The sequence below is a fragment of the Natator depressus genome, chromosome 16, assembly GCF_965152275.1.
Source record: "Natator depressus isolate rNatDep1 chromosome 16, rNatDep2.hap1, whole genome shotgun sequence".
Taxonomy (NCBI): domain Eukaryota; kingdom Metazoa; phylum Chordata; order Testudines; family Cheloniidae; genus Natator; species Natator depressus.
The window spans coordinates 18,018,732-18,042,230 of record NC_134249.1 but is presented as its reverse complement, the minus strand read 5'-3'; the positions used below and the strand labels follow the sequence as shown (position 1 = coordinate 18,042,230).

General features: G+C 46.7%; 1 protein-coding gene across 2 annotated transcripts in view; it reads left to right on the top strand.

The window, feature by feature from the left end:
- VAV2 (vav guanine nucleotide exchange factor 2) overlaps window positions 1-23,065 on the top strand; it is a 312,388-nt gene extending 289,323 nt beyond the window's left edge. Inside the window, exons 15-28 of one of the 2 annotated variants that reach the window (XM_074973337.1) lie at window positions 793-902; window positions 1,614-1,715; window positions 5,107-5,195; window positions 6,467-6,483; window positions 7,201-7,222; window positions 8,959-9,086; window positions 9,339-9,413; window positions 11,819-11,871; window positions 13,673-13,789; window positions 15,007-15,094; window positions 15,198-15,321; window positions 16,959-17,045; window positions 19,460-19,614; window positions 21,364-23,065. In XM_074973337.1, the coding sequence (XP_074829438.1) occupies window positions 793-902; window positions 1,614-1,715; window positions 5,107-5,195; window positions 6,467-6,483; window positions 7,201-7,222; window positions 8,959-9,086; window positions 9,339-9,413; window positions 11,819-11,871; window positions 13,673-13,789; window positions 15,007-15,094; window positions 15,198-15,321; window positions 16,959-17,045; window positions 19,460-19,614; window positions 21,364-21,408 (1,212 nt within the window). In that variant the 3' untranslated portion in view covers window positions 21,409-23,065. The remainder of the gene's footprint in view (window positions 1-792; window positions 903-1,613; window positions 1,716-5,106; window positions 5,196-6,466; window positions 6,484-7,200; window positions 7,223-8,958; window positions 9,087-9,338; window positions 9,414-11,818; window positions 11,872-13,672; window positions 13,790-15,006; window positions 15,095-15,197; window positions 15,322-16,958; window positions 17,046-19,459; window positions 19,615-21,363) is intronic. The other variant, XM_074973338.1, reaches the window with a different exon arrangement.
- Window positions 23,066-23,499: the final 434 nt, after the last annotated feature.

Here is a 23,499-nt window from a genome sequence, read left to right as displayed (position 1 = left end):
CACTGGGTATGCTCTTCTAAACCAAGTTTCTCTGTCAGAGATGCATATACTTTGCCTGGTTTGGGGCTGAGGTGAGGACACAGAGGAAGATCGGCATCCCAGGAGATCCATAGCTTGGCAGCTTTGGCCACCCCGTTAGTGTGATACAGTGTACGGGATAGCAACAAGGGAGCTGTTGTGCCATTTTGAAAATAATTGGTGGCTTTGCTGCTGTGATGTTGAAGAGAGATTGCTAGCCTTGTGTTTTAATGAATTGTGTTTCCACTTTGCTCTCTTATGCTTTCTAGTCTCATGGAAAAATGGTAAGCAACCACGAGATCCACTTTATTTTCTTTAATATTGTAGTGAACTGGCTAGTGTGTATATGCACCACTGCCTTCTGCAGGGCAGGTTGGATGTGTGTCATAGGCTCTATATTGCTGATGGTGAATGGAGAGTCTCCTTTAGCTTTAATGGCAGGGACCTGAGCTTTTGGAGCTGCAGGATCTGGTTTCTCTCCCATGAAATTCTGGTTGATGATGGTGTGCACCAGGGTCCACCATAAAGTCATTTATTGCAATGTACAATAGAGATACAAAGTTGGTCTTTGCACCACTCCCCTGCTTTTATCACCAGAAAGGTCCATTGTAACCACAGAGGCAAGTAAAGAGAACACCTTAAAACAGATTACAAATGGACCTGAATTAACCCCCACCCCCACCTGCCCAGGATGTTGTTGCTTAAGCATTCAGCACAAAGAGGTGAGGGAGAAAGAACTAACATCTGATCATTTCTATTGGTTTCCTGTTGCAGTGGTCATACGGGTTCTACCTGATTCACCTGCAGGGAAAGCAGGGCTTCCAGTTTTTCTGCAAGACGGAAGACATGAAGAGGAAGTGGATGGAGCAGTTTGAAATGGCAATGTGAGTGTTTTAAGCTTCCCTGCAAAAATCCTCTCTGGCTGCACACCATTGCCACTAATGAAACATGGCCTGGTCAACTCAGTTTCTAGTTCTCAGAGCCCAGGGCTCTGATCTGCAACTCTCACTGACTTCCATAGGACTTCCATGCACAAAGGGTTTCCGGAGATGGGCCTGATGTGATAGCATCTAACCAAACGGTTCATGCAAAAAGCGCGTGCGGGGAAGATGTCTGTAGAAATTGCCACCTTGGGAGAAAACCTACGGCATCCAACGTTGAGCATGTATTTGACCAAATAACCAGAGTTAAGGGCTAAAATCTGCACAGATAGTCAGCACAAGGGTGTTGCATCCTACTTAAGCCCTATTTTGAGGACATAAGTTGTGCATAGGTTTCATATTGGCCTTCTGCACAGTGGTGAATTCTAGTTAAAGACTGATGTAGGAGGGAAAGACAGGATCATGTGTGAATATATCAATGAAAGTTTAACACACCATACACAACCCCTCCATCAGCTAGCCCCAAATGATTCTCTAATTCTTTCACTCTTGTGCGAGATCTTATACCATGCTCAGTGATTTCAAAACTTTGACTGAAATCCAGACAGTAGCTGCAACCAAAGACCGTAGAACTCAGAAAGTCTGACCAGGGCAGGTTGATACAACTTTGGGGGTTTGTCTTTTGTTTTGTTTTTTTCCCCTCTTTGGAATTAGGTCCAACATTAAGCCAGAAAAAGCCAGCGCGAATCACCACAACTTCCAGATGTACACGTTTGAAAAGACGACCAACTGCAAAGCGTGCAAGATGTTTTTAAGGTGAGCAATGCTCTTCTAGATGAAAACTTTTTTAAAAAACATGTCTATTTAAAAAAAAAAGGTAATTGCTCATTCATCATTGCCCTGGTCTTTTACCCAGTCGAGAAAAGACGTGTGAGTTGGAAAGGGCTAGGTATCTGAGATTCTCTGATTTACCGTTTGTCAGCTGCAGCCTTTCAGGCTATGGCGAATTTGAAATCAGCGTTGCTGCTGCTGTTTTTCCATTATTTTTCAAGCGTATGATTGTAGGGCTCTAGCTGTGATAACAATACTGCAAATGGTGGCACAGAATCCCACACCAGAGGCCCCTTCGCCCTGACTCGGGAGAACAAATTTGGGTGGGAACAGGCTGTGGTTTTATTGGTATTTCATGCACACACCTGCCCAATGTTAACCTGACAGGTGTCCTACATTTGCCACTCCCTTCTCTGCCCCTAAGATGGAGCCATCTTTGTTCCGCATTTACTTTGGCCCACAAAAGGGGAGATTTTCAAAGGCACAGTGGGCAGTGAGGTGCCCAACATCTGTTGAAGGTCAATGGGAATCCCAGCCTAAGCCTCTTCCACAAACCATGCCCTCATGTCACCAACCGGGATGTTAGCTCTGCGGTGTCACGGTCACACCACTCAGCCACTCCCTGTGTGGAACAGTTGGGCCCATGGGCGTCTTCCAGCTCTCCAGGCTTGTGGTTGTGTTTTAACTCATTAATCCACACCAAGCCTGGCTGTATTCCCACGTTGGGGGCAGCCCACTGACCTGACACCCCACTGCTGTAGCATCGCAGGCAGGCTGATCCAGTACGGGAGCAACCAGGAGTTTTCTTGACTGTTTCCCCATCCCCAGACCTGGATTCTGCGTAGCCTTCCATCCTCTGGGAACTCCATATTAAACACAGAGGGTCCACTATCTAACACAGGGATTTTCAACCTTTTTCTTTCTGAGGCCCCCCCCACAACATGCTATAAAAACTCTGTGGCCCACCTGTGTCACAGCGACTAGTTTTCTGCATATAAAAGCCAGAGCCGGTGTTGGGGGGGGGGGAAGCAGGGCAGTTGCCTGGGGCCCCACACCACAGGGGCCCCCGCGAAGCTAAGTTCGGCTTTAGCCTCAGGTGGCGGGGCTCAGGGCCCCGGACTTCGGCCCCTTGTGGTGGGGCTTCGGCTTTCTTCCCTGGGCCCCAGCGAGTCTAACGCTGGCCCTGCTTGGTGGCCCCCCTGAAACCTGCTCACGGCCCCCCAGGGGGCCCCAGACCCCTGGTTGAGAACCACTGATCCAACAGACATTTCACGGGGACACAATAATGGGAAACTGTCATGTGTGAGCTCTTTGTAACTTAAAATTCATACTTCTCAGCCCTTTGGCTAGATGTTTTCAACATCTAAAATGGGTTTGTCTTTTTTTATTCCCTCTTTTTCTTTTCTCTGCTCTCAGTTCACACCTAACTCCCAGACTTCCAGCTCACCTCTGCTGTATCGCATAAATGACCCTAATGATCAGGATGGCCTAGTAGCTATAGGAGCTATAAGTCCATGCCCCTGCCCCATTGCTCTGGGAAAGCAGGTATAAGTATTTGGCCATTTGACAGGAAACAGAATCCTTTATGCATCATTGCAGAATTTCAGCAAGGAGCAAGAATTGCTGGCCTGAGGCTATAGATAAATCTTGCATGCAAGGACCACACGCTGAAGCTATAACCTGCCCAGGGGGACTGCTTATTGCCTGGCCTACCCAATTGCAAATGAAATTATCGTTAGCTCAACAAATGTTGCATTAAGAAATTTCTTGTGCATATAGAATTGTCTGAATTATCACTGCTGGTCTTTATATGCTAGTCTGAGAACCTCTCCATGGGCAATCTTATGGGATTGGTTGGAACATCAATAACATTTAATAGCTAAACCAATCAGCATTCAAATAAACACTGTATCCATGTGGGTTTTTGCCATACAGTCCTGCAAGCTCGTGATCTGGTAACTAATGACAGGCTATCATTTAGTAATAGGTCTTTGCGCTTATACTGCATATTTCATAGGGGGAATTTGAAAGCACATCACAAGCAATTAGGTTTCAAAAACCACCTCTCCATCTCTGCCTCCTGAGGTTGGATAAATCCTATTATCCCTACTTCACAGATATGTAAACTGAGGCACAGGGAAGTTAAGTGATTTACCCAAAGTCAAGTGGCAGAGCTGGGAATAAATCCCAGGAGTCTGATAAATGGAGCACATTTCTTATGGAGTTTAACTACACCAGAGGTACATCCCCCTTTCAGCGTGATACCCATCACTGGCAGTATAACTTCATGCCCAGAGTAGGTTTGTCTATATTAACACTGTAGGAGAGTCTGGTTCTTTTTAAACACAGATGATACACTCTCCTCCGGTTTGTTCGTGTGTTCCCACTGACCGATTTGATACCTTTTCTTAATCCTTCACTGCACAAAAACTCCAATACTTATTGCTGGGATTTGAGGCTCAATGAAAGTTTTTATTGAATGAATGGTTTCAGAGTAACAGCCGTGTTAGTCTGTATTCGCAAAAAGAAAAGGAGTACTTGTGGCACCTTAGAGACTAACCAGTTTATTTGAGCATAAGCTTTCGTGAGCTACAGCATACATTAGTATGCATCTGATGAAGTGAGCTGTAGCTCACGAAAGCTTATGCTCAAATAAATTGGTTAGTCTCTAAGGTGCCACAAGTACTCCTTTTTTTTTTATTGAATGAATGTGACCTTCCCTGCTTGAAAATGGCTGAGATTTTAGCCCAACATTATGACCTTAGCTGTACAGCCTTCTGCAGATATACAGCAAGCTCAAGTGTTGACTTTTGGCTTTCATCAGGTGGTGTTTGGCCTTCCATAAGGGTGTAGCTTTGGTAAGTGAATAGCTTGCAGGGATGGTAAAGGGATATGGAGTCTACTCACTGCTAAGTGAAGCTCCAGGTTAGAGGTGACTGCAGGTTACCATCTGATGAATCCGGGGCCCTGACATGAAATGAGCTGTTGGTTTCAATCCGCTTCCTAGGGGACACATTCCAAAAGTCACGATTGTTGTTGGCACAGATACACCCACATGGGCCACCATCAGCAGAGAAGCTGAGGAATGAATGAAGGAGAAGGCTGAGCTACCATCATCTCCCCAGATGCAGAGCCTACCAGCTCAGAGTAGAGGCACATTTCCTTCCTAGTGCTCTTATTCCTGCAGGTTGGATACACTGAAGGATCGCCCATCTGGCACCTTTCACATATGTTAGTCACTAGCAAAAAAAATAGTAAAAAGTTAACAGAATAAATTATCATGCAAGAAGTAAAACAAACAGGTAATTGGGGAGGAATATCAAGGAGGGGACTGTCATGAAGAAAAATCGTAAATTTCCAACTTCTCTTTTCACAGAGGAACTTTCTATCAGGGTTATCTTTGCATGAAATGTGGAGCAGGTGCTCATAAAGAATGCTTGGAAATTATTCCTCCCTGCAAGATCAGTAAGTCTTTTGACCTTCTAGCTGTTTTAAAAAGGGCTCGGCTTCTTGTGAATGAACTGATAGATAAAAGTTGTTTTCTTTTTAGCATTAAATGTCATCCACTGTTTTATGTCCATTTCTGACTAGTTAAGAAATTTTTTAAAGAGCTTTCCATCCTCTTCCTAGTATGGTAACTTGCTGTGTGTAGCTCTTGTGTGTGTCTGTGTACGTATATGTATACGTGTATATGTATATATGAATGTGTATATGTATATTCTGACTATTTCAAGTAGTCCCCCATAGTAAATATACATATATTTCAGGGGACTACTCAAAATACAGTAAAGGACCATAAAGCCAGCGAGCAAGTTGGAAAAATATGTAATAATCCCGACCATGCATCGGGTGGGATCTTGCAACCAACTGACTGATTTGCTGAAGCTAATGTTAGAAGAGACTTACTGTAGTAGGACATGAAGTACAGGATATATAGATCCGATTCAGGAGCAATCTTGAGATTCCTACCCAAACAGATGTTGACTGGGAAGCCGCAGAGTTGGGCTGCTGGTTGTGGGAGGCAAAGGGGTAACTGAAGGTAATTTACTGCACTGTTTAATACCCCTTCTGGACTAAGTCTTGTCAAACCAGTCTCCTTGAGAAGAGGAAGTATTCTTCCCCCCAGGTGAAGGTGAAAGTGAAAGTGTTGCTGCTTAGATAGCAACAAGGATAGGGAAAAGGACAACAATGAAGGAAAATTTCATCAGACCCCCTAAGTGAGCAGGGGGAAGGAGGTGAGAGACAGAATGTGTGTGTGTAATGAAGACAAACAAATAGGCTGGCAGTAGATGGCTCCATGGGGTACTATCTTTACATCTGCAACTGCTCTGATGTGGTGGTTGGTGGGGATGCAGTTCTTCGTCTAATTTCTAACGGGCATTTGGGCAATATAACCACACAATGCTCTTTCTCTCTCACCCCCCAAGCCCTCACCACACACGCAGCCGGACACAAATCCGCAGGGCATGGCTCAGGATGTGTTTGTTATCAAAGAGTTGTTTGCAGGCCTGAGGTGTGTTGGCGGAGCTGGGTGTGATTTGGGGCCTGATCCACATCCCAGTGAGGTGGATGGAAAGGTTCCTACTGACTTCAGTGGGTGTTGGAGCAAGTCTGTAGTGCCTCACTTTTGGTCCCTTCTTTCAAGATGATGAGTTATGCTGTGGAGTAGAGGGAAGTGCAAAACAGAGGGTTGTTTCCCCCTAAATTTAACCAATTATTTTAACATTTATTTTCAGGCTCTCCAGCGGACCAGGTACGTTTGTTTCATTCCCTCCTAACTCCCTGTCAGGCAGGGGCTGTGGGGGCATCTGTGTTTCACTAGTCCAGATTGAATTACAGCTGTGAGCTTTCAACTAGCTCTGGAGGGAGCATGGGCCTTGGGGAGGGCCCCCAGCCTCCACTGCAAACGTTACTTCGGATAATATCCATGTTGCGTCATCCTAAGAACCTGATCCTACAAGGAGCTGATCACCCCCAACTTCCTTTCACTTCAGTGGGATTTTGGGGATCTGAGCACCTCACAGAATAAGTGCTGGTAACAGATGTCCTTTATTTTAGACCAGAATTGGCCTGTTCCACATGGGTCTGGCCTGTCATTTGTGGTGATCACTGTCCGATGTGCTGACTCTCAATGCTGTAATGACTCTGCATTCGGAACTATCATAGATGGAGAACTTGGGCAACAGGATAAATTTTCACCCCAGTATTTCCCCTGCTAAATTGTGAAGGTTCCTCATACAGAGAATGGAAAACTTCCTGTTCCTAAAGTGAAGAATTATGGGTAGATACAGCATGATATGCCCCTTGCCTTAGGAAAAAATTGAATCCAGTAGTAACTGCACAGGGAGCTTTGTGGTAATCAGAGCAAGAGCAGAGGTTACTATGGTACTTCAGGGTGTCTTATTTTATCTTTAAATACATTCAGTTGCTATAAGTTTTATTGACCATAAACTATTTTCTCTCTTTGCAGGACTCATTAAATACAGGACCTGGTAAGGGTGGTGTTGGTGTTTTGTCAATGGGTAAAGTAGGGAGGCAGCACTGGTTCGAAGTGGTTGATGAAGGCAAATTTTGGAAGGGGCTCTCATACAGTGTTTGCACCTAAAGCCTGGTCTACACTTAAGTTATACTGGTACAACTATGTTGGTTGGGGGGAGGGGTGATTTTTTGCCAACATAGTTATGCCACTAAAACCCTACACTTATACTAGCATGAAGGTGCCTCATACCAGTTTAAGCACTCTTATACCAGTATAACTGCATCCACACTAAGGGTGGGGCGTGGAGTTTGTTTTTTGTTTTTTGCTGCTTTAACAGTACCAGTATAGGGCTGGTCTACACTGAAGAGTTACATCGGCAGAGCTACATCTCTCGGGGTGTGAAAAATCCACATCCCTGAGAGATGTAATGAAGCTGACCTACCTCCATTGTAGACAGCACTAGGTCATTGGGAAGAATTCTTCCGTCATCCTAGCTACTGCTTCTCAGGGAGTTGGATTGACTAGAGTGATGGGAGAACCCCGCCCGTTGCTGTAGTAAGTGTCTACATAGTTGTAGCACTTTAAGGGTGGGCGTAGCCATATTTAAAGCAGCAAAAGTTTCTTATGTAGACAAACCTTAAGCAGCCAGGAGACTGGGGTAACCCTCATTCTGCTCACAGGCATGTGCCCTCACAGTTATGGTGGAGATAGAGGAGGATGGTCCAATGGTTTGAGCACTAGCTTAGGACTTGTGAGACCCAGGCTCAAGTCACTGCTCCACCACAGACTTGCTGTGTGGCCTTGGGCCAGTCACTTAGCTGCCTCTCAGTTCCCATGTGTATCATGGGGACAACAGCACTGCCCAGTCTCCCAGGGATTGTGAAGATAAATACATGAAAGACTGAGAGGTGCTCAGATTCTCTGGCAGTGAGGGCTGTATAAGTGTGATTGTATTGAGGTTGTGATAACTCACTCAGTAGCTCCTGATGTTATCTTCTGTCAGCATCATTATTCACTCTGGTCCCTGTTACATTTTCCCTTGTTCAAGATTAATGCAGATCAGGGCCCTGAGATAGTCCTGAATGCCCCAGCTTGCAAGAAAAGACACACCTCCCTTTTGTGCCTCTTTCACTTAAAGGAAAGCATGTCCAAGGGGAAAAGTCCTCTTAATCCAAGCTGGCGACATGAACATTTTGAGCACGAGCATGTTGCTCCCATTAGCTGGGGCGAGGGGGAGGTAAAAGCAGTTGAAAAAAAGGGTGCTAAGATAAATATTGTCAGTTGAGTGCGGCAGGGGAGGAATATTTAACACATGATCATTCACAGCACAGATGGCTACTGGCTGAGAATGTCAGTCCCAAATCCCATCAAAATTCACTGGGAGTTGAGCGCCTAACTCCTTGTCCCCTCAGAAATCCCAGTCTGTGTCACTCAGCCTGTGATGATTCGCGAGTGGCTTGTTGCTGCCCAACTAAAACCCGTCTGAGATTACAAGGTTCCAAGGCAGGTGCCATCTTTTGCCCTGAGTTTGGAGCTGGGGTTCAGTTTGGCCCATCGTTATCTGCCCCCAATGTTTTACTTGCCAGACTCTCTCATGTTAACCATTTAGCTTGAGCAAATCGAGGCGCCATGCCATCCGCATGAATGAGCTACGCCAGTAAATCCTGACCGCTAATGTTCTCTGGGTTAGTAGCTCACAGGATGGTCTTGTCGTAACAATGGTCTTGTCGTCTTCCCTCCTCTTTCTAGGTCCTAAAATGGTGGCAGTTCAGAATTACCATGGCAACCCAGCTCACCCAGGAAAGCCAGTGTTAACGTTTCAGACTGGGGACATAATAGAACTGCTAAGAGGGGACCCGGACTCACAGTGGTGGGAAGTGAGTTAAGTTGTTCTTTGGAAATGTTCAGAAGTCCTTACACAGAGGCTACTGGCTAGTTGTAAAGTTCTTACTTATTTATTTCCCCCGTTGCACTTTTATTCACTGGAGTTTGCAAGCCATCATCCAAATAAATTCTCTGAGGCATATTTTCAGCTTGTGGCAGGCAGATATAACATATGCAGTTCTCCGAAACTGGAGCAAAGAATCAAATTTCTTTGGCACAGTGCTGACGTTAATCTTTATTTACAGGGGAGGTTAATGCAGACAAAGAAGTCTGGTTATTTTCCCAGTTCGTCGGTGAAGCCCTGTCCTGTGGACGCTAGGGTAAGTGCATAAAAACAGACCTGAGCCTAACACCTCCAAGCTTGGTTTGGGGGTTTGGCTTGGGGCCCATCTCCTAAAGCAAGACAACTTAAATCATGGGTTGTACACCGGCATCCAGCTGGAGTATCTCTGCTTATTGGAGTCACTCTGGATGTCACTGGTGTAAGTCACAATTGGGAACTGTCTTCCTTGCTGTCGGGATTTTGTTTGAGATGGGTGAATATTTATGCTCAAAATGGGAAAGTTCATCACATGGTGCGGGCTTGGACAGATGCCTTTCTCCAGAGTGTAACTTCACACGCTGCTTTGTCTGGGACCTCCAGCTAGGCCTAGGAGAGACTATAGCAGTGTGAGTTTTGCCTGCAGGCCTGGCTCAGTCATGGAGGACTGAAGAATGTGTTGGGGGAGATTTCTGAAGGAGGCTCAAGGTCAGCCAGGGACACTAGATGGAGTCTGCAAATTATTTCACTTAAAGGGACACAGCCATGGTTATTTATCAGGCTAAAAGAATTACCTTTGGTGGTGCTTTGTACCTTAATAGTGGCCCTGTCTTGAAGATCTCTAATGTGTTGTGTGATTGTGTTAATGTGTAACCAAATGAAGTCCTATCTATTAATTTAATTTTCCATTTTCTCCCAATTAACCAAAACTGAGCCAGTGCATGTGAACCATTTGCTAGCAGTTATGAAAGGACTGGAGGAATGTAGATCATTAGCATGTACCCAATAAGAGGAGCTTGGTATTCTTCAGTCCAGCCCTAAACCCTAAATTTGACCCATACTGGGTTAAGGGGCTTGATCTTTCCATTAACTCCTGTGAACTTTGGGCCCTTAGAGTAAATGAGTCTCCTGAGTAAGTGAATTCTCTACTCACGCTGCACAGCCATTGCAGATGTCCCATGCATATTGTGTGCTGTCCTTAGTGTAACACGCACTTCACTTCTCCTTTAGCACACTCTTCCCTCACTCCTATTGCAATTTCCCAGCTCCTTGCCCTTGCACCTTTAACTTCTGCATTCTGTTAAACTGCATTTTAACAAGTGCTTTAGCACAGGGATGTGTGACAGCCAGAAGTCAGTGCCTAATTTTCCAACCTGGGCTTCATTCCAAACCTGGTGTCTTCATTCACAAACCCCACCGCCCAGCTCAGCCATGCTCATTCTCTGCACCTGTTCTGGCACATTTTAGGGGAGTATGCCCAAGCCCCGTATAACATATTACTTTAGTACTAACATATCTTTAGTACTGCAGTAAATGCATTCTTCCTATTCAGGCTTTTAGTCTGCTTGGGTGATGTGCTTGGCCATGGTATGACCCAGATGCCAACTTCCTGGCCTGCTGGCTTGTGGGGCTATTTGTATAATCTTTAGACCACAAGCCGTGCTGCCATGGGGCCAGTGTTGGTCGGGGATAACTTCCGGTGCATCTGCCCCCCACCGCCTTACATTTATGCTTGGACTAAGAAAAAGATTGTCCCAAAACATTAACAGAAATAAAAACAGGGGTTGGGGGCTGTGAAGGGAAAGATGTTTTCAGCCAGAGGGAAATGCAGCGTGGTCCAATGGATAGGGCACTGCAGTACTCTGGGAATCTAGAAGACCTGGGTTCTCTTCTTAGCATCACCCCTAGCTTGCTGCATGACCTTGAGCAAGCTTGCTTACCTCTGTGGGCCCCGATTTTTCCATCTGCAGCTTAGGGATAATGCTGACCCAGCACTGTCAGGTGTTTTGAAATTGCACTTGAGAGAAGCTCATGGGGGGACTAAGTGGTGGTTGGTTGTTGACAAGTTTTAAAAGCTTTTAATTACTTTTAGGCTATGTCTACACTTACGGGGGCATGTATTGCATGCCCCCTTAGCATGGGTATAAATAGCAGTGTGGACGGCAAGCCCCTGCTTAGTTGAGTGGAGCAAAGACACGCCAAAACCTTAGGGTAGGTACCCTGCACCAGGGCTTTGGAGCGGAGCCCGGAGCAGCTCCGGAGCAGTGGAGCTGCAGGTTTTTGCCTGGAGCTGGAGCGGAGCCGCAGCACAGCTCCAAAGCCCTGCCCTGCATGGTCTCTACCTGCCCAAGCAGTGCAGTGTCTCCCTGCTGGAACCTGTCTCGTATAACACCCCACCGCAGCATGAACGCAGCCTGCTTTTCACTGCAGCGTGTCGCCCCACGTAGACCGCAAATGGGTCAGATAAATCAAAATACCCAATACACTTGGCACAGCTGGTTTGCGTGTGTGCACCAACGAGAGAAGCAGTTGATTACAACCCTCTTCCTCTGACTCCGAGGCCAATAACACATAAAATGCTTGGCACATAAAAACGCTCCTGTACGGAGGAGTGTCTCCGAGACAATCTATAACCTAATCAGGATCTGCGCCCCACAGTAATAAGCGTTGTTCTCTTTGCTCTAGGCTCCCAGCAGCCGGCCTCCTTCGAGAGAAATAGACTACACAGCGTACCCTTGGTGAGTCGGTCATTAAATGAGACGTTCTGATAGAAATGCTTTACTACAGACATAAAGATGGATTGGCGTTACCCTTTAATTCCATTACTTTGTCAAAAATCCGCTATGGGATAAATTATGAATGCACTTTGGAAGCTCCCCTCATCCTCCCTCCTGTCCCACCATCCACTGTCGATGTACAGGAGCCCTGAGACTTTCAGGCAAATAGGGCTAAAATGGCGTAGTCAGTTGGTGCATTAGCATTTCCGTTCTGAAGACTTGAGTTTGAATGCCGACTTCAGAGCCTGATCCAACACCAGTTGAAATCAATGGGACTCCTTTTACATGGACTGCAGTGGGCTTTGGATCAGAGCACAGATGGGAAATGCATTTGTTGATCTCTTGCTACTTTGCCCGCTGAGGATTTGGCTGGGTTGGCAGGTCCCTGCTCAGGAGAAGGATGTTGGAAGTTAGTGTAGGGCACTGGCAGATCTTTGCAGGAGAAGCTTGCTCTTCACTTGCCCTTCCCTCTAGTTCTGTCCATTGGTATCCGTTCTTTACTTTCATGAGTCCAACAACCCCAAGAAGTTTTTCATTGAAATCTATGCACCTTGGGACTCATTCCCAATCAAGGTGGCTCTCTAGGAACAGTATAAAAACAAAAGACTTCAAAGACGGGAAGGGGCTGCCCTCTGCACCACTAAATCTTTTCTCTTAACTTGCAAAGCAGTTACTTGCCATTTAAGTATATCTGGTCACTTTTTTGCCTACTTATAAAGGGTTTGATCAGACCCCCTTTCTCTCTTAATCACCCTTCCCTCTCCTAACCTTTAAAAATGGATTTTTTTGTTAAAACTTATTTTCAAATATTAATATAAAAAACCCCATAAATTAAAATTACCTACATGCCTGGATAACCTGGCAAATCAAGGAAGTCCCCCCATGAGTACTCATGCTGTGAGCTCCACAGCCATCCAAGATGGTATCTTTTGTCCGACTTGACCGCAGTCAATGTCCTTACTGCTGTCCAGCTAACAGAAGAGATTACCAAAGGAGAGTTCAGTGCCCAACTCCCATTGAAAGGTGGGTACCAAACCAGCCTTTGTAGCTTTGAAAATCTCCCCCAAGGAGGCTCTGACCTAGAAGATGGCTAGCTCTAACTCCCGGAAGCAGGAGTTTGACATGAACTGCATTGATAGTCATTGTTTCCTTTTAAGAAGACACTTTTGGAGGCTGAGGATTTAAAAGCTCTCACCACTGGCCCAGCTGTGCTCCTACCTCTCCCAAGTGCTGAGGACCCTTGGCTCCCAGTGACTACGGTGGGAATTCAGGTCACTTGACACTTTGCAGCAAGTGCCCCCAGGATTGGACCGGATTGTAGTGGTCTTGTAGAAGGCTTGCTGCTAGGACTTCCAGTTCTGTGCTGTGTCAGGTTGACACGATTTGTCTGTGCCTGGTATCAGCAAGCAGGCTGCTCATCTTTGGAGCGTGTTGCCATCCAGGATGCTCTGTGGGGAAGATCGGGAGACAACCAGAGACTGTAAAGTCCGCATGAGCTTATTTTAAAAAAACCCAACAGCTGTTGGTGTAATGAGTGGCTTGTGGGCTCATGCAATAGCCAGGAAAGGTAATTGATTGGTCCCTGTTACCTGCCAGTTAGGGAGCTGCACCAGTCAGGAGGGATGATTGTAGACGTTTTGACCCTGGCCCAATTCAAAATGCAGTAGAAATCCTGTTACCAGACAGAGCCTTGTCAGCCAAACCTACAGTCAGTAGTTGTCCGCTCTGTGATCTCAGCTCCTAATGGGGAGTGTTCCTTTAGGTTTGCAGGGAACATGGAGAGGCAACAGACAGACAACCTGCTGAAGTCGCACGCCAGCGGGACGTACCTGATTCGAGAGAGACCAGCGGAGGCCGAGCGCTTTGCCATCAGTATTAAGTGAGTATAGCAATGTGTGCTTATGTTAATGGAGCTCAGACAAGGTGGTAAGTGACGGCTGGGTAACCAGCGCAAGGCATTAGCTGGTGTCTCCGGGGTGTGAAATTGACCATGCTGGACCGATAAGCTTTACTTTCCTCTGGTTCTGCACCAGAGGAAAGCTTGTGATTTTAATGACAGCCTGATTGCCTTAGACATCAGGTAAACTGTCTACAGAAAATGCTTCCTTTTCCCTTTCGGATTTGAAATGGCAAGTGTAGTCCCACTGACCTACCTGACTTGGAGTCATATGTTTTAAGACTTGTTAGTACTGGTGCCCATTTGTAGGACGAGATAGTCTAGTTCTTGCTGGGTTTGGCTTTGTAGAGGTTCCCCGTAAGGAACTACTGTGAAGTAAAAGAGCACACACAGATGAAGTGCTGGTTAGAGATTTGTACTAGACTGTTCAAACATGAGGATTTCTGGATTATTAAAGTATTGGCCTTTAAAGTAAAGGCACCATTGATGGCTCTAGCATGCTGCTATGTAGCCATCAGGTTAATCTGGCATATCGTGAACATTCAGAATGGTTGGTAAGGCACCAGGGCACTACATGCTGTCTCTCATTTAATTATTTATACATAATGGAACAGCTTCAACAGGAGAGACTCGCTCTAGCATATCCCATAGCCCATTGGCTAGAGCATCTCCTGCAGTGAACGACACCCAATTTCAAATCCCTGCTCCACATCCGACAGAGGGGAGAATTGAACCTGGGTCGTCCACGTGCCCGGTGGGTGCTCTAACCACTGGGCTAAAAATGGTAAGGGAGGCAGCACTACCACAGTTCCCACTTCCTCTGGCCGTTTCCTGAATGACGCCAGAAAATTTTGTTGGGGCTGAAACTGTTTGGCAAATTTATGAATAGTTCTGGATCGCCCAGCGCTGCACTTTTTGGCAAATAGATTGTTCGCCCTAAACACTGCACCCAGCTCGACCGCTGAGTTCTTTTCCCAGCTCTGACACTGGTTCCCTCGGTCACTGAACACCTGTGCTTTCGATTCGCCATCTGGGAAAGGGATAAGGCTGATGCACCTGCCGGGGGGTTGAGCCACGCGGGTGATGGTCACAGAGCGTTGGGACGAGGCAGAGTGCTACATGCTAATACACGGCAGGACAGAAGCTGACAGATAAGGGTCGGAGTGTTTCTGAAGTGCCGGCTGCGATTGTTGTCACAGGTTTAACGAGGAAGTCAAGCACATTAAGGTGGTGGAGAAAGACAACTGGATTCACATCACAGAAGCCAAAAAATTTGAAAGCCTTTTGGTACGTTTTTGAATCTGCTTTTCTCACTGTGCGCGTGACTTGCTTTTCCGGAGCCACGCTGAGCCCTGTCAGTGATCACATGTACTCGGTGTGTTCTCTCTAGGAATTGGTCGAATACTACCAGGCCCACTCGCTGAAGGAGAGCTTTAAACAGCTGGATACAACGTTAAAATATCCATATAAATCCCGAGAACGTTCTACCTCCAGATCCTTCACTCGCTCCCCAGGTAAAACCCAGTGTACCTAGGACAGTGAATTGCATCTACAACAGCCCAGATATTTCATGGACAGCCATCCCTCTGGTTCCCCTTTTGAGAAATACCTGTGTGATAGATGTAGGAGCTCTATCTGGTCTCCCAGCGAACAAAGGGGGTTCATAGGCTTTAAGGCCAGAAGGGACTGTGAGATCATTTAGCCTGACCTCTGGAAAGAAATGTGCCCAGTATGGGACTTGAACCCATGATCCTGAGTCTGAACTAGCCAGGCTCCTTGTCAAGTGCATGAGTGCAAGCTCAACGTCTGTCTCTCCCCCCTGGATGCTGAGAGGAAGGGCTCTTGGATTGGTTGCATGGGAGGCATTTGTGGGGAGTTTGCCTTTAAGAAGGCCAGGCTCCTAGGAAAGCCCAGCTGGGGGGTTTCTCTTTGGTCTTTGTTAACTGCTTTTGATTTCTTGTTTCAAACATGATTCCCTTACTGTCCGTGACTCTTTTGTGGGGGAAGGAGTTCCAGTGAGTCATCCCTCCACCACTTTTCCAAACCCTTTAGGATAAAGATCTGGCCACAGTTTTGCAAGATAAAAAGCACGCGTAAGCTGAGGTGAGGAGTGGAGAGTGCTTAGCATGTGGCAGGATCAGGCCCATATTGCTATAAAGAGTGTAATTATCCTGTGTCAAAACATCTCTGAGGTCAACAACTGCAGTGTGAGAAATTTCAAGTCCTTTGCTATAAATAAATAAATATAAAAGGACTGAAGCCAATCGGCATGAAGAGAAGAACTTGCTTCACCTCTGAGACACACAAGGTTTTCGCTTCTCTATCTGTACAAGCATCCATATGTCAGTTTTACTGGCCCTGATTCTGGTGTCACTTATGCCGGTTGATACCCCCTAGGATTTGTTAGACCTAGTCAAAAACATGGTAAATATACTGTGTGAAAAATTCCTAAACAAACGAACCTTTAAATTACAATAGAAAATTCCTGTGAAATATTTTATTTTTTGATTGAAGACTTGGGGAAAAAAAATTTCTCCATTTTTTCCAAAATGTTTTTTTTTTTTTTAAGTTTCATTTTGGTGATTAAAAAACCGTTTTTCTCCTGCTTTTTTACTCCCCCCCCCCGAAAAAAGAGGGGAAGAGTGGATATTTTTACCCACAAAAACTAACTTTTTTTTTTTATTTAACACTTTTTGCCTTTGAAAACCAAAACATTTCAACCAAAAATGAATTTTGCTCGTGAACGTTTTCATTTGGGTTAAAAAGGCATTTTCCATCAAAAAAACTTTTTTTTTTTCCCCAACCAAAAATGTTTAACCTGCTCTGTCCATTTTTCTTCAATGGCAAGTTGCTCCCAATTTACACCAGCGAACGCAAGAGGAGAATTGGGCCCACTGACTTCAATGGACTCACTCCTGATTTACACCCATGTAAGCAGGAGGAGAATCTAGCCCATTGTAGTCTATCTATGCAGATGTATCCTACGTCCTCCCAGAGCTTTTCCTGCCTTAATTTAGCCACAGCGGAGGCTCCTGAACCAGAACTGCTGCATGCTCAGAGTTTTCTTTTTTGCAACCTGCTTCTGCACTGTGGATTTTTAATTTCCTTTTTAATTCTTGTTCTTCTGCCTCTGTTTCTAACCTCTTTGCAGCTTCCTGCGCTTCCTACAACTTTTCTTTTCTCAGTCCTCAGGGCCTCAACTTTTCTTCTCCGAATCCCTCCACTCCTTTCTGGTCAGGTATATAGCCCCTTCTGTTCTTGAGAAGAAAGCACCATCTACTGGCCATCCCTAGGGCAGCAGGGCCTCTGCCTGCTTTTTGACAGGACACAAACGGTATCAGCTTGAAAGCCATCTGCAGTGGGACCCGCCCCCTGCTGTCCCTCCCCATCTATATAAAAAGTCCAGCTAAGGTATTGGCCCTCCTTGGGGGTGTCAGCTGGGGGCAGAATCTGGTAACCCGAAAAATGCAAGAAACCAAATAGGAAAACACAGTGAATTAAATATTGAGAAAAGGGGTGGGGGCAGAAAAAAGAAATCTAAATCTAGTGGGTTGGGATCTCATGATATACTTCAAGCTTGACCCGTTTTTCCTGTGTCTCTCGTAGAATGGAACATTGGCATCACACCATTTTAAAGACTGTTGTTTTCCTTGCTATAATAATAGAACATTCATTTCCAGCCGTTTTTGAGCTCTAATGTCCGAGCATGCTCAGTAGCGTCATAATTAGGGCAGCTGGGAGGAGCCCATGATGTCAAAAAGTGATGGAATCCCCTATAAAATGTTGGAACAATATTCAACTCCAACGTGCATCAAACAAGCATCTTCCGTCTCCTGTGGTACCAGCGACACCTTAAATGGTCAGAAGTGAAAAAGGCGTTTAGAACCCAATCGCTTCTCGCCGTTTATGCCTTTTAACTTTTTGCATTTTCATTAGCGTGGACAGTGAAAATTACGTCTTATTCCTGCCATGCTTGGTTACATAACTTTAAAAGAAAGATTCCTTCTCTCAAGAGCTTTCCTGTGAAATCTGAATCCTGCAAGTGAATGAAATTGATATCAAAAAATCAGCTCTGAGCACGCTTCTGGTGAAAGAGTTCAAAGCTTTCATCTATCACACTCTGTTCTCCAGCCTGGCACTCTTACTAGGCCAAATGAGCCCTGCAGTAAATGTATTTTCTATGTGTTAATTGTCTGTTGTCATCCGCATCTCCTTACATCCTGAGCGCTGAAAACCTGGGCAAAGCTTCCTCCTCCAAACCCAGTTTAACCTCGGTTTGCAAAACATTTAAAATTGTAAACAGTTTTGAAACTGAAAAGTCCTTAAGACTAAAGGACAGTTTCATAGAAACAAACAGCAGCAAAAAAATTTTTTTTGTAATCTTAAACACCTTTTTGCCCTTTTGTTTGCCTGTGACTCTGAGAGCATGATCACTGCTATAACCATGTCCCTTCCCATCATTTAAACCCCCTGACTCTCTCTGTCTGTATAACCTGCAGGACAATATTGCAGAAAATGCAGGTGGTACGTTTTCCATATCTCCTTTGCAACCTGTGTGCTAAAGGAGATAACCCCCCTCTTCGTGGCCTGATGCAACTGAGGTCTGCACCATTTGCTACAATCGAGTACTGTTCAATTCCTAATCCCGGGGAAGATGTTAGTAATGGAATACCACTTGCATGCTGTAAACGGATGACCAGTTTCTGGTCCTTCTGAACTAAATATATTAATACAGTTTCTAAAAAAGGGTTAGAGATGCCTGTTAATAAGAATAGCATCTGCAGTTCTGCTGACGTTGTGCTCTGAAGTGTGCGGTCTACAAACTGATTATGAGCTAGGATCAGGAAGAAATTCCCATTTGCTAGGATATTGTTGAAAAACTGTGTCCCAAAAAGGGGCCTTTTCACCAAAGCACCTATTTTGGGCGCTGTCCCAAAACACCACCCGAGGTGGTCAGTCCTTGTATTGCAATTTACAGGTTCCTTATCTCAGTGCCATTGAGAGAATCTGCCATTGGGGCTAATCCCAACAGCTAATAAAGAGGTAGTTTAAATATAAATTGCTTTGTAGAATCCCCCTTAAATGAAGTGACCCATTAGATGTCAGAGCAGTAAAGCAACAACTAGAAGTGATGGGGATAACTTTGAAATAGATTTTTCTTGTTCCCTTTATTTTTATAAAACCTTTGCTTTTATCTCCCTTCCCCCTTGACCCAGTCACCTGTAGCAACACCTGACAATGAGATTATATATATATATATATATATATAATACACACACACGCACGCACGCACAGTAGAAAGTCCCTTTCCTGGGTGTCCTTCAAAGTTTTATATCCAATGACTAGAGGGGTGATGCAACTGATTGAGACCCATTATGAGACCAATAAGATATTGATAATGGAAAACCCAGCCTTGGAAATCTGATATGACCATGCAATTCCAATTCACACATGGCTGAAAGATTAAAATAAAGCCACCTCAATATCTAATTGACTGTCTTAGTCCACAGAGCTGTTTTCTGCCCTGATCTTGCAAGGGAAATGAGGACTCTGGTAAAAACCCAGGTTGAACATAGTCTAGCTTTTCCCAGGCTTCAGATGATCTCGCACTACAGTGCAGACATTTAATGCCCTTTCCTTGTCCACCCGCAGTGGTCACGCCTCCAGTCATAGGGACGGCAGTGGCACGCTACAACTTCGCCGCACGGGACATGCGAGAGCTCTCTTTGCGAGAGGGCGACGTGGTGAAAATCTACAGCAGGATAGGCGGAGACCAGGGATGGTGGAAGGGAGAAACAAATGGAAGAGTAAGTGATGGCAAGATGAGGGTTCTTTTATATTTAAATAATGCTACTTTGCCTTTTTAGAATAGTAGGTGTGTTTAGATGTGGACTGGCTAATAGAGCGGGTCAGAATTTTCCAAATTAAAATCTAATTTTATTTTAAAAAAAAAAAAGGGAGGAGGGCGAGGGAAGCTTTGCCTTTCCCCTGTTTTTCAGCCAGCTCTACTAATTAAACTCAGGAGGTGGAAGAGTAAGTATTAGCCCCATTTTACAGATGGGGAAAACCGAGACAGGGAAAGTGACTTGACAAAGGTGTTGAAATGAATAGGTGACAGCAGTGAGATTAGAACCCAGGACTCCCCAAGTCCCAGTTTTGTGCTTGTTCCTCCAGACCACACTGCCTTATGGACAACCCTGTATGAAACCCAGTTTCAACTTAGGCCTTGTCTACACTGTCGGCAGCGTGTCTTGTATGTACAGGTACATGCTGCAGTGAAAAGCAGGCTGCGTCCACACTGCAGCGTGTAGCTATGTGTGGCAGAAAAAGGCTCTGGCCGGAGGGGGACTCATCACTGCTGGAGCTGCTGGATGCCTTTCCCCGCTGCCTACCCCTGCCAGAGCCTTTCCCCGTGGCTGGAGCCTTTCCTGCTGGAGGAAAGGAGGGAGTGGGACACCACCCTTGTAAAAAGAGCAGTGTAGACCCTGGGAGACGTGGCTTGGCCATGTAGAAAACTGTGTAAGGTATGTACCCTAAGGTTTTGGCGTGTCTCTCCTTCCCGTCTACCTGTGCTAGGATGGGTGCAGCGTATGTTCTCTACACGCCTTTAGTAAGAGAGAATTGTGCACCAGCTAAAGGCTGGACACATGGAAAAGACTTCAAGAAACCAGGGTTGCAGCTCTGCAGTTGGATTCCTGCCTGGGAAAGCAATGGACTTCTCCGGCCTGCTTCCCTTTGCCATGCAATCTAGCAGCATGCCATTCCTCCTCCTGGTAGAGGTAGTCCTTGGCCAATGCTGTAAAATTATCCCCACAAGTCCAGCCTTTCAAAAGCACAGCACCTGGCAGCGATTTTTAAATTTAGAGCAGCACAGGGGCCGGGAACGGCATGAGGGCCAGTCTCACAGACACAGCAGGCATCGGGATCTGATCCTCCTTTTGGCTTTATGCTGGGAACTGACACAAGAATGGCTCTGAAAGGCCATGGCTCAGAATCATAGACATTAGCAATTGTACTGGGTACAAGCGATGGTGTCCCCAGGGAGTAGTCCCCAGGGAGACTACTCCACAGTCTAATGATGCTGATCACAATAATGCACTGTCTTTCTACAGTGCCTCCTGTCAGACTTTGCAGACACTATTGAGTTAATCCACATAGCAGCCCTCTGACGGGGAGGTTTGTTATTCCTTTTTTAGTAATGGGGGAAACTGAGGCACAGTGGATAAATGACTTGCCCCAGGTTGTATACAGCCAGAATCAGTAGCATAGTCAGGACTAGAACCTAGTCTGACTCTGTCCCATGTTCTCATTATTGGACCATGCTGGAGAACCAAGTGCTCTTCCACCCAGACTAAAGTCTCAGTCCCACCTAGCTGGGAGCAAGATATTGTATATGTGTCAGCTCTATGGATACAGTACCAGACTTCTGGGGCAACATAAATGGTGGGATGATGGAGCCCATTCTATGAGGAAGATGTCTCTCTGCTCAGTTTGGGTGGGTCTTTTTGCATATCCATGCCCAAAGAGTTCTGCTCATCGTTCCTTTTCTGCTGCAGATTGGCTGGTTTCCTTCGACCTACGTGGAGGAGGAGGGAGTGTAAGGAGGACTGGATCTCTGGCCGACATCGCCGAGCGCCCAGTAAAAGCCGCTGCAGATTGTGCAGAGTGGTCCCAACGCCCAGGGCTCTGAGTGAAACACAATCAAAAATCCTCCAGTATTAACAAGTCCATTGTGAATTGTTTTACAATCAGTCCTCTGTAAAGTGTGTGCGCGCGTCAGGGGGTGCCACTGGCTCTCAGTCCTGGGTTGTGTTACTTCTGTGTAAGAGAGAGAGAGTCTATAAGGTAACATTTGTCTGTAACAGCAGCAGGAGTGTCCTGGGAAGATCATGCTCAACAGCCTTGCCTGAGCAGGACAACTCCGCCATCCAAACCCATTTCATGGAGGGTGTTTCAAAAGCCACCCTGGGGCTCATGGGAGGCTGGGGCCAAAGTCTCACTCTGACTGAAAGTGGAGGGAGCATTTCAGATTTCTACTGAGAAGGAGCAAGCCAGCCCCAGAGTCACAGAAGAGGTGATCTCACCCCACCCTGCTCTCTCCCCCTGCTGCTTGAATGGACCCCTCTGGATAATGATTTTTCTTGTCAAATCGGCGTGTTCGACGGCAGAGCCCAACTCTGCTGCCCTCCTGAGGTGATTTGGGGAGCAGAGCAGAGGCGCGGTGAGGAGGCCTCTCTCCGTGAGCTCTGTAAGATACCCCGTTGTAGGAATGAGTTTTTGAGAGAGAGAGAGAGAGAGAGAGACGGGCGTGAAGTCAAACTCTCGATACAGCCAGCCCTGGACGACATGAGAGAGTTCCAATTTTGCAACGTGGGTCCGTTCTCTCGGGCTTGCTTCGGTCCCACTAGATTCACCCGGGGCAGAAGGGACAGCCCTTTGCCTGAACGGCCCCACCTGTGTCGGTATGTCTGGCGGCGTTCGGGGGCTGCAGAATGTGCCCTGCCTGGGAAGAGTGTTTGGAAGCCATTGACGTGCTGGGGGGCACATACGGTAATAGCTCCAGATGTGCATCGTCCGCTCCAGCGCGTGCACCCGTCACCGCCTACCTGTCCTGTGCTTAACAAGAATGCAGAAGCCCTCGCCAGACTAATGGCTGTTTCTGTGGCCATTATATGCATCTGCCTCATCGACCTCAGTGGGGCTTACTCACCTGGGTAACGACTGCAGGCTGAATCCCTCATTATCTAAAAATATGTGGGAAAAGGGTCTCATTGCCCCATCCACCAGCACCAAGTCTTCCCACCTGTTCTCCCCTGTCACCCCCAGAGCCAATGAGGAAGAATTCTGTGTTGCCCCCTCGCTGTGTCTTTTTCATCATTGCACTGCTCTGAATAACGTACTCCTGGGTCTCTTGCTTTCCCAATTGTGTCCATCTTATGGGATAGGCAGAATTGTCCGGTGGAGTCAATTTCAAGTGACCAGTGCCAGGTGCTGCCCTTTGCTCACCAGAGTAGCATTTCCTTCCAAAGTGCACTATTTAAAACAAACATGATACATCCACCACAAGGAACAACTCCCCCTTCCCCCACTTTCAAGCCCCAGAAATTCTCCTCCCATTGCTTTAAATGAGGCTACAGAGTTAGGTCGACCTAAGGCAGCTTACCTCCGCCTAATTGTGTCGGTGGACACACTACAGCAGAGGTGGGCAAACTACGGCCACATCCGGCCCACGGGACCCTCCTCCCTGGCCCCTGAGCTCCTGCCCCAGGAGGCTCACCCCCCGGCCCCTCCCCCGCTGTCCCTCCTCCCCCGCAGCCTCACCTCGATCCACCATCGGCACAACGCTCGGGGCAGCAGGGCTGGGAGCTGCTGGGGCAGTGAGCTGCAGAGCCCGGCCTGACCCGGTGCTCTGTGCTGCACGGTTGTGGTGGCGGCGGTGGCATGGCCCGGCGCCAGCCGCCGGTGCTCCAGGCAGCGCGGTAAGGGGGCAGGGAGCGGGGGGGGGGGTTGGATAGAGGGCAGGGGAGTTCGGGATGGTGGTCAGAGGGCGGGGGTGTGGATAGGGGTCGGGGCAGGAACAGGGGGTTGAATGGGGGCAGGGGTCCCAGGGGGGCAGTCAGGAAGGAGGGGGGGTTGGATGGGGCTGCAGGGGGCAGTCAGGGGACAGGGAGCAGAGGGGGTTGAATGGGGTG